Source organism: Botryllus schlosseri, chromosome 1, assembly GCF_051294905.1.
Source record: "Botryllus schlosseri isolate E-star chromosome 1, Bs_hap1, whole genome shotgun sequence".
NCBI classification, from domain to species: Eukaryota; Metazoa; Chordata; class Ascidiacea; order Stolidobranchia; family Styelidae; genus Botryllus; species Botryllus schlosseri.
The window spans coordinates 1264375-1280812 of NC_137236.1; the positions used below are offsets into that span (position 1 = coordinate 1264375).

General features: G+C 39.7%; 1 protein-coding gene and 1 long non-coding RNA gene across 2 annotated transcripts in view; both read left to right on the forward strand.

Moving 5' to 3' along the window:
* Window positions 1-16438, forward strand: part of LOC145448941 (uncharacterized) — a 507956-nt gene that overhangs the window by 276893 nt on the left and 214625 nt on the right. The gene's annotated exons all lie outside the window — the stretch shown is intronic.
* LOC145438276 (uncharacterized) lies at window positions 7944-10926 on the forward strand. The gene is made up of 2 exons (XM_080315671.1): window positions 7944-10508; window positions 10885-10926. Exons 1-2 carry the CDS (start codon window positions 7944-7946, stop codon window positions 10924-10926), a joined length of 2607 nt encoding a protein of 868 aa, XP_080171797.1.

Consider the following 16438-nt stretch of genomic DNA (forward strand, 5'->3'; position numbering starts at 1 on the left):
ATAATAATGAGAAAATTCATAACTAAATCTTAAAATTTCTGTGTGACAATGACTATCCCAGCCTTACATGACCACTGACCCGTCACCACTCACGATTTCGGTGTTTATAGTAAGCAGATATGTGTGAATGTTTTTGTCCTGAGGTCGCCGGAAATAGATACCAAACCGTTTTAACATTCCAGTAGGCTGTAGGTAGGCCTATATCGCGTCCAGTTCTTAACGACTATGCCTTTGTATGAGGCCATAGTGCATGGGTAGGTACGTTAAGCATAGGCGTGTGCCTATCAGCTGGAAGTGTTGTGCCATTTAGCGAGATTCGTTTTCGCTGCACAACGGCAAGCGATCTCTCGCTGAGTGGGTTTGCAATTTTCACGCGAACAAAATCAGGTCATTGATTGCTGTACATGCGCGATCCTCGCTGGCCTGATTTATCGCGTGAACAACAGGCCGGAACAATTGCATCTACAGCAGTCCAGGTGTACAAGATATCATCGCTGGCCTAAACAGTCACATCTGCAACAGCCTGGTCACGCACAAGACATCGTTGTTAGTCTGAAAACTATCACATCTCGGGCCTCGCAGGCTTTAGCTGCTTTGTACAATCGTTTGGAGATAATGCCGTTTAAGTCCAGAGCCAATGATTAGCGATGGTTTCGCCATGATGGTGCAGCAGTGACCTCACAAAATAAAATGACATCATATCGCCGCGAGCATACTTTAATGTGCGTAATCTATTTCCGGTAATACTAAAACACAACCATCGCTGGTTCGTCAAAACAGGAAGCTTTTATAACAAGCATATACTCATTTGCTATGCATACACTGTACAGTAGTGGTTATCAACCTTCTTGACCTCACGGACTGGTAAAACTTCAAAAAATGTTGAGGACGGTCATCCTTCAAAAATCGAAATTAACTCTAAATTCAATCAGGGTACTGGTACGACAAATGTATACAGCTCTACCAACTTACATGTGCTATTGAAAACTACATTTAATGCTGTTGTTTTGATATTGGATATTTATACATGAATATTTTGGAGTTTCTGCAAGGTTAAGCTAGCGAAGTCCTGTTAAAAACCACGTGGTTGTGCTTGTTGGCTTTTCTCCAAAAGATATTGCTATATACCAGTGCTTTTCAACCTTTTTGAGCTCCATTCGCACTTTTTTTGTAAAATAAATTTCATTCGCACAAACTAATCGAAAATTGTTATACAAAAAGAAGACGAAGATACTTAACAACATTTTGTTCAGATGTGCAACAAATTAGCTGCCATGTAAATTAAGCTATCAAGTGTCCCATTAAAAAGGTAATTTTTTTCGCTCGTTTTGATTTCAATTATTTCACTAAAACCCTTCTCGGCCAAACAAGTTTTTGGGTTTTGTACAAAAACGTCTACTAGTGCTTGGATGGCCAGGCCTTAAAATCTGTTCTGCACTCCTATCCAAAATACAGCGTATTTTTCGCGAGTGAAAAATGCCTGCCAGCAGAAATCGTTTTGGAGAGCTGACACAAAGGTCCCTTAGGCTCCAGTTTGTCGAAAAGGAAAAGAGCTCAAATGTTTGTTTTGAGGTTTCTGCCTTATGTATTGGAACATAAGGTGCAAAAACGATCAAGGAGAGTATGTACATTGGAGCAACGGATCATAAGGTATAGCGAGCTCCAACTTCTGTCTGACGAGTATATGAGACGAGTAAATATACTCACGATACATACCGCCCTCATTTTATCAGCGGTTTGCTGGCCATAACTATACGTCTTCATGTGCCCCTACGCAGAAGGAGTTGGCTCGAAATGAACGACTCTCATAGGCCTGAACTCGCTCGTTGCACATCCCTACACCAGTTCATCCCAACGGTCTTCGATTATGTTTTCCAGAAAAAAACAGTCGGACAAATCTTATCATGATTTCTCACGATAAAGCCATATTTTATGCGTGTCTCGCATATTGGCTACAGTACCCAACACAGTGCCTTGGATATGTAAAAACTATCGCAGGATTTTTTGCACTAAATTCAACAAATATTACATACATATTAACAGATAGCTCTGGCACCGTGTCGACCCAAAATTATATACCCGTTGCGGTTCATACTTTATTACCTCGAAGGGGTAAAAATTTGCGTTACAGTTACTTGCAAATGTGAGTCTGTAATGATGGTATGTACTATACTATTCTCTTGTCTCGCGCTAGTCGAACAGTTATTACGAAAATATGATGATTGTTTAGCGAAAGAAAGCAGAAAGTCAATTTAACGTCATTCACTACGGCTTGTGAGAGCTACGATTAGCGGTGCGTCGTAAGTTAAACAAGTTTTTAGAGTTGCGTCGCCACTACAAAAGTTACACTGACCTCAAATTTCCTGTTAGGTTTATTTGAATTATTCCAAGTCAGAAAAATTAACAATTATTCACGATTTTCATTCGCACTTTATCCGGATTTTCATTCGCACTGTTCGCACCACCTTCGTCATTCGCACTGCAATTTTTTTCATTCGCACAAGTGCGAACCGTCACACAGGTTGAAAAGCACTGCTATACACTATTCCAGTGTTTCTTAACCTTGTCGCCAGCACCCCCAACGGGCGTTTTGGATTTTGAAGGGGGAGGAAACGCTGAGGGGGACAAGATGGGGGTTGTTGGGCTCAGGAAAGCGGTAGGGGGGCCCTGTAGAAAAAAATTGCCGCTGCAGAGAGTGCAGTAGGGACATAGTAGAGCAACATTTCCATATATCCCCAAGTTCTCATTGTAAATTAGCATTCGACAAAATCTGTAACATCTCGAAATTTTTCCTCCCACTGCGCGCGACATACATGCTGGCCTTGTTTGCAACATGTTTCCATGTATGCAGTGATTTATAATCATTAGGGCAAGTTTTGTTGCACTAAAATCGCCGAAAGCAGCTTAATTTTATCAAAGGTTACAGTAAAAAGGTGCATTTATAATTTTTGTTCAAGTATTAGGTTATGAGATAGTCAAAAGGGACCGTTGTATAACTTAGTTTCTCCAGAGCTGACAAATTTGTTACTTCGCCATCTAACTGTCTGACGAAACCGCCGAAAATTACATTTTTAAGGCAAACAGCAAGAAAATCAAGCAATGCGGGAATAATTTCCCCAAAAAAGCCAACAGCATAGCGATTACCCCCTCCCCCTATAACAAGTCAAATAACACAACCCAAAACCTTTCGGTCTGCAAGCTTGACCCAAGCCATTACCAAAAAAACTCACTCCTGGCGACTTCATCAAAATCAATAGGCTCTAGCCTGAAAAAGGTGACCCGGGGTAAATGTAATTTTCAGCGGTCTCGCCTTGGCGTTCGTGAAATGGGAAATTATTGTAAAATTTGACGAGAGAATTAATACAGTAATCTATTTCTATATCGTTCGGTCACGGTCGTGCTAGGCAGGGGTAGTTGAACATGCTAGCATGCCATTGTGGCATAGATACCAGTGAGACGCAGCTAACCAGTCAGATAGCTCTTTGTTATACAAATCAATGGGAATAGAGCCATACTAGAAGTTGTTTATAGCATGTTTTTAAATCACTCCTTTACATTTGTACGCAATAGTTGATCAAAGTTACGGTAAAAATTAGCATGAAAAATAGAAAAAAGTTGCAGAAAGTTGCACTATCAAATCCTTTCAAACAGCTTAAAACATTATAGTACATAGATTCCGAGATTTCAAGTTTTAGAAATGGACCTTCACAATTTGAGAACTTGACATAAGTCACTTTGATTCCACGGCAACGATATATTTCCGATATTGACCGTGCCTACGGTCTCCTCTGCTAAGCAATCAACGAATTAAGTACCCACCATTGCAAAGCGATATCAATTTTCTATAAGCTGTTTCTTAGCCGTACCGTACTAATTAGACATGACTTTCATTGCAAGATGATGATAATCCTACCTATTACTAGTGCTGGGCACAATGATTCGAGTACTCGAATCTGAATCGAGTATTAATTTTTATGATTCGAGTCGAGTAGTAAAAGACGATTTTTTCGAGTACTGAAATTATACGCTCCTCGCCACTGAAAGTTGATTGATCAACGAGGAGTTTATCAACGATCAACGAGTTTATGCTAATTTCACTGTTGAAGCCTTGAAACCTTGATTGGCCGTATGAAACATGAAGTACAAAGCTACGAATGTTACTGGAAATTGCACATTTCCGAAGTCATGATCATCCCACAATATTGTCACAATGCAAGTGCAATGAAATCGGTATGGTCGAAAAAAATATCAAAGTATCCTTAATATGATGGATAACAGGCATTATATTCTTTGTGGTCGCTTAAAAGGTACATATTCGAACTTTGACAAATAATATTCTGTTATGACGTCATAATGAGTGATACTCGATTACTCGACTCGACTCGAAGCATTTTACGTGATTCAGAATCGAATCACTCAGGTACTCGATTTTGCCCAGCCCTACCTATTAACGTGGTAGCATCTTTATCGGCAGGCAGCTGTATCATTCAACAAATTGACAACTGACAGCCTATAACACGTTTTCGCATTATGATGCAACACACAACGCCACTTGATTGAAAAATCAGGACACCTTATTCAAAGCCTCGAATAACCATAGGGATGACCTTTTCCAACTTTCCGCGTTGCGATTAGCAGTATTTATTCACATGATTGCCATTTTTCTGGATCAACAAACTTCCTTATCTTCGCCCTAAGATCGCCAATTCCCGTTAAAATACTAGCATCACCATACTACCATCACATTACCTCGGGTTAATTTCTACAAAATGTTTTGAAATAAGTATTTTATACCGCAGCGAATAACGTGTTGACATCGAAGAAAGAGGCACTGCCCCACTTTTGAAAGTGATAGTGAGAGCCATTTGTACATTGAAGATGCTTCAAATCTCTTTGGTGAAAATGATTAAATAAATATATTTGTATATGATAGCTACAAAATTAAATCTTCAGAATAATTCTTCATCGTATCATCAAGGATGATACTCTTTAGTGTCGCGATTCGTATCCTTACATGATGTTTTTATGAAATGGGTTGCTTTGATCGGAATACCATCATGTTGAAGTTGATGGGCCAGATGGTTTGAGCCCGTACCCTATGGTTGTTACGACAACCTAGATTTGATCCCGAATATAGCACATACAATTATCATAGCGTTAATTGGTCGAGTGGTCGTCGGGCAAGACAGCTATTTCCAATAGTGAAGTCACATAACCCAAAAATAATGACCCAACTTCGAACTCTTACCCTTCGTTTTTACTGCCGTCCTAGAAATACGGGGACGCCAGACACTGGCAATTTTCGAAAGGGCGCTGCAGGATAAAAAGTTAAGAACCACTGTAGGCTACTATAGCCTCTACCATGTGTCACTTCTGTTTAAAAGTCTGTTTAAAAGTAGCTTTCACATATAATCTGTCCGAAACGCGTTGTAAGCTACTTTTGAATAGCCCCATACCACACTCGCATGAACACCCGAAAAATACAGCTAATTTGTTATTACAACCCAGTGCAAAATACGTCGTAAACCCCAAGCTTCTTTCATTCTCAAATTCAGATAAGAAATTTAATATATTTGCTGGACCAGCACTGGTGAGAACCACTGCTGTACCGTAGGGCTCTTCAAAAATGACTTTTTTCTCAAATAGCACCGTTGGCTACTTGATAAAACTGTTAGGTTACCGGTATGCCTACCTAATTTAAGCCTACACGCAAAATTTGGTTCAATTCCAAGCAGTAGTCGCATTGCTACAGGAGAACAAAGTTTCTATTTATTATATAAAAATAAATACCGTAACAAAAAATTTGAAAATTTTCTGTTCACCCCATGAAAGTGTTAGGTTGTCTGTAGAAACGATGTTCACCAAATTTGGTTCAATTCCAACCCAGTGGAAGCGGAGTTATTGCCGTCGAAAAATTTGGATTGTATTAAAATAGTATTTACGGTGGGCGCCACTATAATAAATAATTAAAGAATTGGTCACTGTAAGTACTATTTTATTCATAATCCAAATTTTTCGACGGCAATAACTCCGCTTCCACTGGTTGGAATTGAACCAAATTTGGTGAACATCGTTTCTATAGACAACCTGACACTTTCATGGGGTGAACAGAAAATTTTCAAATTTTTGTTATTTACTTTTACATAATAAATAGAAACTTTGTTTTCCTGTACCAATGCGGCTACTGCTTGGAATTGAACCAAATTTGGTGTGTAGGCTTGAATTAGGTAACCTGACAATTTTATCCAGTAGCCAGTGAGATTTGATAAAAAAAGTCATTTTTGAAGAGCCCTACTGTACAGTACATGTAGCCTACATGTACAACTGTACAGTACATGGTGTTCTGCTCGTGCAGGTTGCATGCTATATATTGGTACTGGATTTTCTTAAGAAACTACATGCCATTTTCAGGGTGCGTATTATACATGGGAGCGTAATATACATAGAAAATTACGATACCGACCAATAAACCGCGGTAACTTTGGATAATTTTTGACAATTTCGCTCTATTTCTTGGAAAGGCTACAGTCCAGGGGAGCCAAGTTTTGTGTTTTTTGGGGTTATGGAGCAAAGATTAGAATTAACTAATACAAAATCTTTGTGGTCATAAATAAGTACCGTATTTTTGTAAATTATCTGTGACAATGTAGTTTTTTGAATGTCTTTACACTCTATGGCTTATGAAACCTCCTAAACAAGGCTTATTTGGTAAGAGCTGATGAGAGCAGTGGCTGAAATGAAAAAAAATGATATACGTCAGGCCTATTGCTATTACATGATTTTCACCTAATCCCCACCCCTAAAAAATAAAATTAAAATTAATACTTAGGTTCTTTATGAAGGCTGATGCCACCTTATCCATCCCCTATCTCAATTCCCCACATGTCTTCCCCAATTGGGAATTGAAAATAACACATGGTGAGAAAATTATCCCACTGGTGGCGTCAGCAAACATTAGGCTTGTTACCGTGATTTATTGCTGATATCAAATATTTTACTCGTCTTTAAAATATGAAACTGCTTTCCATTTTCTATGTCCTCTGATGGATATATTTTGTGGTAATTTATGCGACATTCAGCGGGCGTATCTTTAAGAGCATTTGATAAGTTTTAAAAGTAGCTTTCACCCGCCTACAATCTAGCGGCTGATTGCTCACCCGTTTTTCAAATATTTTGGTAAACTCTAAATTTATTTAACTTGTCATTTCACGTAAAAAGCCATCAGGCAGGTCATAACGAATAAAGTTGACGATACACTTTGAAACAGATGAAACAGCAACTTTTCAGAGCTCTAAATATCACATTTTCCACTGTCCAAAGTTACCCCGTTCTGATAAAATATGATAGGGTAACTTTGGACATCATATTTTCTTATACTGATCTAAGGTTGAGCCCGCTGAGATTTTAGCCACGGATGAAGACTACTTAGAGGTATCTGCAGCCGAGTTTTGAATCTATGACTATGTTTGTTTGAAATAAATTCAATAACCATTAATTTTGATGAAATTCACCACCGCCGTTAATTTATCAATGTTGGGTCTGGTTTATCTGGTGAAATGATTCCACTTTTTATTGAGACTACTTGTGGTACTGTTGCCTTATGAAAAAGAATATTGGACTTTCAACGACAACCCTATTCCATCAATATTCAGTCAGTATCAGTATTTGGTTGTTATAAGATATAGAGTACCGGTAGCCTAATATTAGTATATCCTGATATGATAGCTGCAACTGCATTGTGAGGAAATGGATGCTCCGTCAATCATCTGATTGTTGATCCGCCAAAGACAATGCCATACACCAGGAGAATGAGTACCGGTAATTTCACAAGAACAGGCATCACGACAGCCCTAAAGAATACACTGAAGAGTTTGAAAATCTATAAAAATCCAAATCCAGCTAAGCGGGCACCAACAATATCTCTCCACCATATACTCCACAGGATGGGATGCAGTGATTCAGCACCATCCGCAAATGTTCTGAATCGAAAATCCATCAGAGACCAAGACAAAAGATTTTGGAAATTTGGAACCATAAATGTCAGAACCATGAGAGAGGACGAGAAAGCATACGAGGTCGTCAAAGCAATATGCGACGCAGGCCTAGACATAGTCGGTTTACAAGAAGTGAAACGACTTGATAGAGGAGAAAAAATCATTGAGGCGAATGGATGTAAATACAAATTTTTCTGGCAAGGACACAAATCCATTCGTAAACATGGCGTAGGCATATTAATTCGACAGTGCAGCTTCATAAAGATTCGTGACGTGATTAACCTATCACCCAGATTGATTGTGGCAAAACTGACCGTGCACAACCTTGACTTAAAATTTATCATCAGCTATGCCCCGACGGAAGACAAAGCGTCATCAACCAAGGCCGAATTTTACAATAGTCTTTCCAAAATCTGCCAAGCAGATGACGGTGAAAAGAACCAAAAGATTATTGTAATGGGAGATATGAATGCTACGACGAACCTATGCGAAACGCACAGCTCTTTCAATGGTAAGAAAGGCATAATGAACTGCACATACAATGATAACGGTGATCGCCTGATCAACTTCTGCAGAGAGAAGGGCCTATGCGTCTCTAGCACGTTCTATATACATCACGAACGGCAGAAAACAACATGGACTAGCCCCGATGGCAAAACGCGAAAGAAATTGGACTACATTCTTTGTGAATCTTGGCTGAGGCAATATATGGCCGACTGCTGTACAAAAAGATCTATTCAAATAAATTCAGATCATACAATTCTAGTGGCAAAAATGAAAACACCATTTACTAGACAAGAACGTTTCAGACCACGGAAATTTAATAAAGCAAGAGAGATCGGGGCCCCGGACCTCGGCTACCTGAACAATACCGACTACAAAAACAGGCTAATCGAAGATGTAGAACAATCTCTTTCAACTGACTGCCAGGTAAAGGATGTGGACAGACTATACGAAAACCTAGCACTACCGATGCAAATGTCCACGGAGAACATACTCCCGAAATATAAGAAGGAAAAATTTGGAAACTTATGGGAAAGTGATCAATCACTGAACGATTTGCTACAGAAACTGAAAGACGAGGGACGGAACAATCCGGACTCTCAAAGTGCCATAACACTCCTCAGAAAGAAGATTAGAAAAAGAAAAAACTTTTTGATGAACAGGCACTGGAAAACTGAAGCAGAAAAAATAAATCTAAATGCGATAAACAGGGAAACCGCAACTCTGTTCAAAAACGCAAAGACACACGGTTGTACTCTGGGTAAAGGCAATACCACAATTTCCTGCCAGGCGAGTAAACTGGCTGAATTCTTCAAAAACCATTTTGACGCACAAGGAAATGAGAAATCGGTTGGGATGCCAAATGATCTGGAAAACATTCCAGATGCTGTAAAGTTGATGCAAGAAAATAGCTCCACCATCGATGAAGACCCACCAACACTCGAGGAAATTACACGAGCTATTGAAAAGCTGAAGCGTAAGAAATCCAGTTCAGACGTACCACCGGAGATTTTGAGAGCAATGGCGTCATCCAAATTGATCATGGACAAAATTACAGAATTGTTCCAAAAAATATGGGAGATTGAAAAATTACCCCAATCATTCGGCCACAGCAAGCTAACTGCCATATGGAAGAACAAAGGAAGCAGAACCGATCCATCGACATATCGCGCTATTCAAGTTGGAAGCGTATTCTGCAAACTGTTAATACAAATAATCATATCAAGAATAGAAGAATGGTACAACAAGCAAATTCTCGAATTCCAATGTGGTTTTAGAAAAGGGAAGGGAACCACCGACTGCATATATGTCACGAAGCAGTCTCAAATCATTGCTGAAAAAACTGATAAACAAACATATGCCTTGTTTGTCGATCTCTCCTCTGCGTTCGACCACGTTAACAGAACCTGGCTAATTCAGTCGCTACGAAATCGAATCGATGAGGAAAAGGGAACAAAAATCATCAACTTACTTGCCTCTCTATATCGATGTACAACAACCGAACTGAAAAGCCACCCTAACCTAACTTTTCCCACAAAATCTGGAGTTCGACAGGGCGGACCCGAATCCCCTATCCTCTTCAATCTTTATATGGACTATGCCGTGAGAGTCTTCCTACACAGATCGAAACTAGCCGATATCGCTTTCAGCCAGTATCATTTTCGCACACCGGACTATGCACGAGAAGATAAAAGGGACAAGAACTACCAAGGAACCGCTATCAACATGGGCTCAGGCTATGCGGACGATCTTGAATTCTTTTTTAAAGACCAAACTTCACTTCAGGAAGGTCTAAAACTGCTATCAGAAGTTCTTACTGAGTTTGGATTACAAATTAATGAGTCGAAAACAAAAACTATGATATTTAACCACAATGAGGAACTGACTTACCCGACTTCAATCTGCTCTCTACACAATCATGATATTGAAAACGTGAAAACTTTCAAATACCTTGGTTGCATGATTCACTATAACGAAACGAATGTGGGGATATCCGAAATCAATAATAGGGTCAGCTCGGCACATGCTGCTTTCCAAACCTATAAATACCTGCTTCGAAACTTCAGAATTTGGATTGGTACAAGAATAAAATTTTTGAATGCCTTTGTGCGAAGTCGACTCACATATGGCTGCAGTGTATGGTCTCTTTCGGAAAATCAAAGAAGCGTCCTGGATGTCTGCTACAGACAATTTTTGCGAAAAATGGTACACGGAGGCTACACTCGAAGGGGAACCGATCACGCATTCAAAATTAGCAATCAGAATCTTCATAGAATCTGTCGCACTGAAGACCTTTCAGTATTCATTGATCACCAACAAGCTAAATTTCTTGCACACATAATTCGAAAACCTAATGACAGTGTCGTGAAGTCAATAACGTTTGAAGATGAAAGGAGAACGAAAAAAGGAAGACCCTCCGCAACGCTGATGAGCAATGTCCTCAACCGGAACGACACCGACATCAGGACATTCTCAAAAGCAGCACTTTCAAGGGAAATTTAATTTATAACCTAAATCTTTGATGCTCTCTCATTTTTGATGGATACTTCCATCACCTCGGTGATGGTGCTCTAAGTCTGAACGCAGACAGAGCTAGACCTATATATATATAATCATTTGAATCTTTTACTGCTTGCTGTCCAAGTTACCCCTAGTTCAAAGTTACCCCGGTTTTTATTAAACCCCGGTTTACGGTTAATAAATTTTATAAACGAAACAGCCTATAACCTAGAACAGTTTTTAAAAGTAGGTGATTTTGAGAGACGTGAGTGAAAAAAAGTGTTAGAGATCCAGCGCTATACAAGCAAACCCATTGAGTATACAGATACAAAAATTTTGAATGCCACAGAAAAGTAGAGGGATAACGCTAACGATTACTAGGGCAAGTTTTCGTTGCTGTAAAATCGCGAGAAAGTTGCACTTACTTTTGACAGAAGTTGCAGTAAAAAATTGCATTCATAATTTTTGTTGAACTAGTAGGATATGTGATACTTGAAAGGTTCTGTTGTATAACCTAGTTCCTGCAGAGCTATCAAATTTGTTACTCTGCCATTTCACGAACATTCTGGTAAGACAGTCAAAAATTATATTTTTTCCCGGTACACATCTAGAAAATTACGCAATGCATGAATAATTTTCCCCAAAAAGTCAAACAGCATAGCGATAAACCCCTGCCCCTAAAACAAGTCAAATAACAACCCCCTAGGTCTGCAAACTTGAGCCAAGGTGTTGCGGAAAAATCAGTCTTGGCAACTGTAACAAATTCAAAGGACTGAATAAACTGACCCAATGAAAATGTAATTATCGGCGATCTCACATTAGCGTCCGTGAAATGGAAAACCATCTCGAATTTAAACGACAGAATTACTTAAGCGATCTATTTACATATTGTTCCAACACTGTCGTGCTTGGCAGAGGCTGTTGAACTTCTTTTACTTGCAAGCCATTGTGTCACAGATAACACAGTGACATGCAGCTAACGCATCATATAGCTCTTTGGGATGCAAAAAGAGAATAGAAGCATACTAGAAATAATTTGAAGCATGTTTTCAAATCACTCCTTTACATTTTGACGCAATATTTGATAAAAATTGCAGTAAAAAGAAAAATAGTGAAAAGTTGCACTATAAAATCCCCCCAAACAGCTTAAAACATCGCTGTACATAGATTCTGAGATCTAGGAAGCTGTAAAAAGACTTGCAAAAACTTGCCCTACTCGTATACCTTTGGTCTAGTCTTTAGAGTGGCCAAAAAGATATGTTTAACTCTTTGGTTGGGAAATCAATGGAAAAAGTTTGGGAACCCCTGACCTACAGAAGATATGATGGTCATAGCAAAAATACATTATTATTGCTGATCAATATGTTGCCAGCACTAATCCTAGTAAAGAAATGGTGATTATGGATACGAAGTAATATTCATAGCCCGTTGAAGATTTTTGTCATATTGATTGTTACTGGGTGATTCTCTATCAAATCAACCATTTAGTGGTCTCCCAATCATGAAGTTCACTTACTCTAATATTGAATGCTTGAGATGGTGCTGGTCATAAAACAGCTTAGTCAGATCACCTCGTCTAAAGATACAATAGATGAACCTCTTGAACCAGACGATAAAATGAGCTCAAGGGTAGAACCTGCTTAGACAATTCTCAAAAACAAGTCAACAACGTAAAATTAGAATATTGTTGGTGTAATTCTGTCTACAGAAATATTGCATACCGGTGCGCTAGTTTCAAGAAAAACAATTCGTCTACTTTTGCCTACGATACATTACTGTCGCAACTTTAAAATTCCAATACATATTTATTAATATCTCATTTGCATAGCATTCAGTGCTACCATATAGCTTTCATATGACACGGTTAATCAAAATTTGAAAGTTGACAAAAATGAGAAGGATACTCCTGTGATTTCCATGAGCAATGACATCAAACTTGAGTTACATGCTGGTTCCGGAACACGAATAACACTAATAACTTGAAAGATATGTCTATGATATATGTTCATTCACGGGTCTCCATCGAGTTCCGCGCCTCAATTAGGTTTTTTTTTGATGTGGCGTTCAAGTCTTGCATACCACTACTCGAAGTGCTATACTGTGACACTAGTTCCAAAAGGTTGAGAACTATACTGATATGAAAGTCTGGTTGTTTAAAATATTCGAACCAGTCATTGTCCTCAATTAGGCTACTCGTCTGCGAATACACAGAAATTTCAGCTATGGGCATATTCTCGACTTAGGGTCACATCAGTATGACGAGCCAGATATCGGCGTGACTCCATGTAACCTACAGAAACTGCGATGTTACATCCCAATCTAATGCTGGCTTGGCGTTTGAGCTTAATTTCTCTGTCGCTCTCTCCTGACCCACCTCCCTATTCCGCAAAAACATATCTGTTGTTACCTGGCTGTTATTGAAAAAAGCTACTGAGCCCGGCGGCGGACTAGTCTCTTTAAGTTCAACAGCATTTCTATCGAATATTTTTCCAAGGAAACTGGGGAAACGAGGGTTTTTACTGTTGTTGTTGCCGTCACGGTAGCTCGAGTTATTGCATTATGACGTAACCCTCTTCACAGAGAGTTTAACCTTAGGTCACGGGAAAGTGATGCGGCGACATTGCGTATAAATAATAAATATAGTGATTGCGGGATGGAGTGACGACTGAATTCAAATCCCCGATTGATATTCATCCGCGACCGATTTTGGTGTTGAGATGACAATGATTAGCATCAGGATTTGGGAAAACAGCATTTGAGAAATTTTGGTGGATTAGGATTCTGATTGGATTTACCGATTTTCGGAAGATTGATGTCCTGTGGCCAGTGGCGGCTCGTCCTATAGGGCAACTGGGGCATTGCCCCACCTAAAATTCTGTTCAATAACAATTTAACCATTTATAGACGCACAGCAATCAGTATATACCGAGATCACGGCGAAACCCGCATTATTCTTGTGCTTTCGCTAACAAATGCCCATACATAGCGAAGTCTCTGCGAAAATCGAATTCTCTTCTGTGTTTTCGCTTTGTGAATGCCTAGCCGGGGCTTGCCCCGGTAGCGCTCATAACAAGCTTTCACTATCTATTCTCTCAAAGCCGCGCACAATAAAGAAACGGTGATTTACTCTCTCCTATTCGTAAAATGGCCGAGCAAGTGGGGCAACTATGCCTGTCGCCCTTAAGGTGTGATGTAACAATCGTATCTATATCTGAACTCGGTTACCGTGATATGCGTTGACTCGACCTTTGCTGGTATAGGTCGATTTTGACGGTGTTTCGCACCATGATAATTCTTGAAACTTGGTACGATATGTCGTGAAGGTAGTATTTAGCACTGCTCCAAGTTTCAGGCTTGCTACTCAAAGATAAGGGAGGTAATTTCGTTTCCGAAGTTCAGTGTGTGCTGATCTATCATGTACATTGTACAGCAAACAGATTTTACTCAAAAGCCGGTATTGGTCTTCATTGATTTTGACGATGTTCCATACCGAGATCGGTCATGATATTTGGCACAGTAAGTCTTAATGTTAGTATCGACCGCTGTAATAAGTTTTAGGTTTTTCACTGAACTATGTGGGTGGTAATTTCGTTTCCAAAGTCGAGTGAGAGCTGACTCTTCATTTATCGCTAACAGATTTACGCAAAAGCCGTTAATGGTCTCTATTGATTTTAACGATGATCCATACCTAGATCTGTCATGAGCTTTTGCACGGTATGTCTTGATTTTAGTATCGAACGCGGTGCCAAGTCTTAAAGTTGACGCTCAATGATTGAGGCAGTTATTTCGTTTTCGAGGTCGAGTATGGTAGAGATGCGCGCTGATCTGATACTTAGCCTACCTACATCATTGCGGATCTCACGGAAAAGCCGGTGTCTGTCTGTGCTAATCTAGTCTGCGTTCCATAACGAGATCGGTGATGATAGTTCCAATGGTATATCTCGATGATCGCATGAAACAGCTAACTAAGATTCTCGGTTTGCATTCAAATATTCACATAATTTTATGTTCGCCAATGTGCATTTCACTGTGAAATTTTGGCCTTCAAACCATTTGCTTACAATCCCCTGTCAAATGCGATAGCTATTTCATTTTCGATGTCGGCTAACAGCTGATCATTCGATCAGCCTATTCCTCGATCTATTTTACTCAAAGTTCGGTGTTCGTCTGTTTGTATTGATTTTGACAGTGTACCATGCCGGAATGGGTTATGAGATTGCGAATGCTACTTCTCGATGATTTCATGTAACAGTATGCTAAGTTTACGGCTTTCATTCATGTATTTATTGATTAATATATTTTCCAACGGCGATTTGGCAGCAGACAGTAAGCCGTATGTGTTGCGTCACAATCTCCAGTTTCAAGGCCAAAATGTACTATGTTGTTCCGAGACCGAAGTTCCGAGGCTGCTGTCCTTAGTTCTTCAAAGACCATTCAAATTGATGTTCTGGATTCAATATGACAGGCCCAATCTATGAGATAACAATTGCGTATGTGTCCGAAGTCGTTGACCTTTGCAGTTAGGCTTACGCAATCTCTCGAGTTCTAGTCATTGGAATTAGTCTGGTCAAGTCAAGTGCGAACATGAATCGTATTGAATCTTTGCTCCGTACGTACGCTAGTTTACGCAGTTGCCTTTAGAGCGAAAATTAAAGGTCTAGAAGACTACTCCTTGTCACTTCGACATATTCCTGTCTTTTCATTGTATCGCATTTTTGTGGTGTATTGAACTGATAAAATTGCTAATAAACCAATGATGATGATGATAGAAATTGTCCAGTCCATTGATCCAATCGTACGCCGGGTACCTCCGCTTTGGTTGCCTATCAGTGATGAGCGGATAGTGCTTTTTGAGACTCCGAATCCCTCCGACAACTTTAGTGTCTGAGGAAAACTCCCTCCGACTCCGAAGAGCTCAATCCCAGACTCCTAGATACTCCGATGAATCTCGTCAAGTATCCGAAACAGTGGCAAGCATGGTACACTTTGTAATGTGTTTTACTAAATTAATGTGATAATAGGGTTGGCCTCATAGTATTGTCTACTCTCCAGTCCCCAATTGCAGTGCATATGGCTGATTTTTTTGCACTTGGCAATCATCTTTGCATGTTACCCGTCATATTACAACTTTACAAGGTGTCAACTCTCTGCGTTTTGGTTTGTAATCATAATCAAGAGTGTATTCTGGCCAGAGCTATCCAAAGATATCGGAGACAAAAGTTACAATACTCCAAAATTCTCCGAAAAAATATCTGTAGTAAACTCCGACTCCGCTCCGACTGTCACAAAATCGGCAAAACTCCGCTCCGAATCCACTCCGATGCTCATCACTGTTGCCTATCACCTGGTCGTAACTCGTAACCACCAGCTCAGTGGTCGTAACACACCAGGATCGTGTACGAAACACTTTCGGACGGCCTATCGATTTGCGTAATCTCTAA

Bases quoted from the DNA above. Each gene is read 5' to 3' on its own strand.
- LOC145438276 (XM_080315671.1), top strand. From the start codon at position 7,944: ATGGGATGCAGTGATTCAGCACCATCCGCAAATGTTCTGAATCGAAAA. The intron at 10,509-10,884 runs GTCAGCTCGGCA...TAACGTTTGAAG, and splicing joins TATCCGAAATCAATAATAGG to ATGAAAGGAGAACGAAAAAA.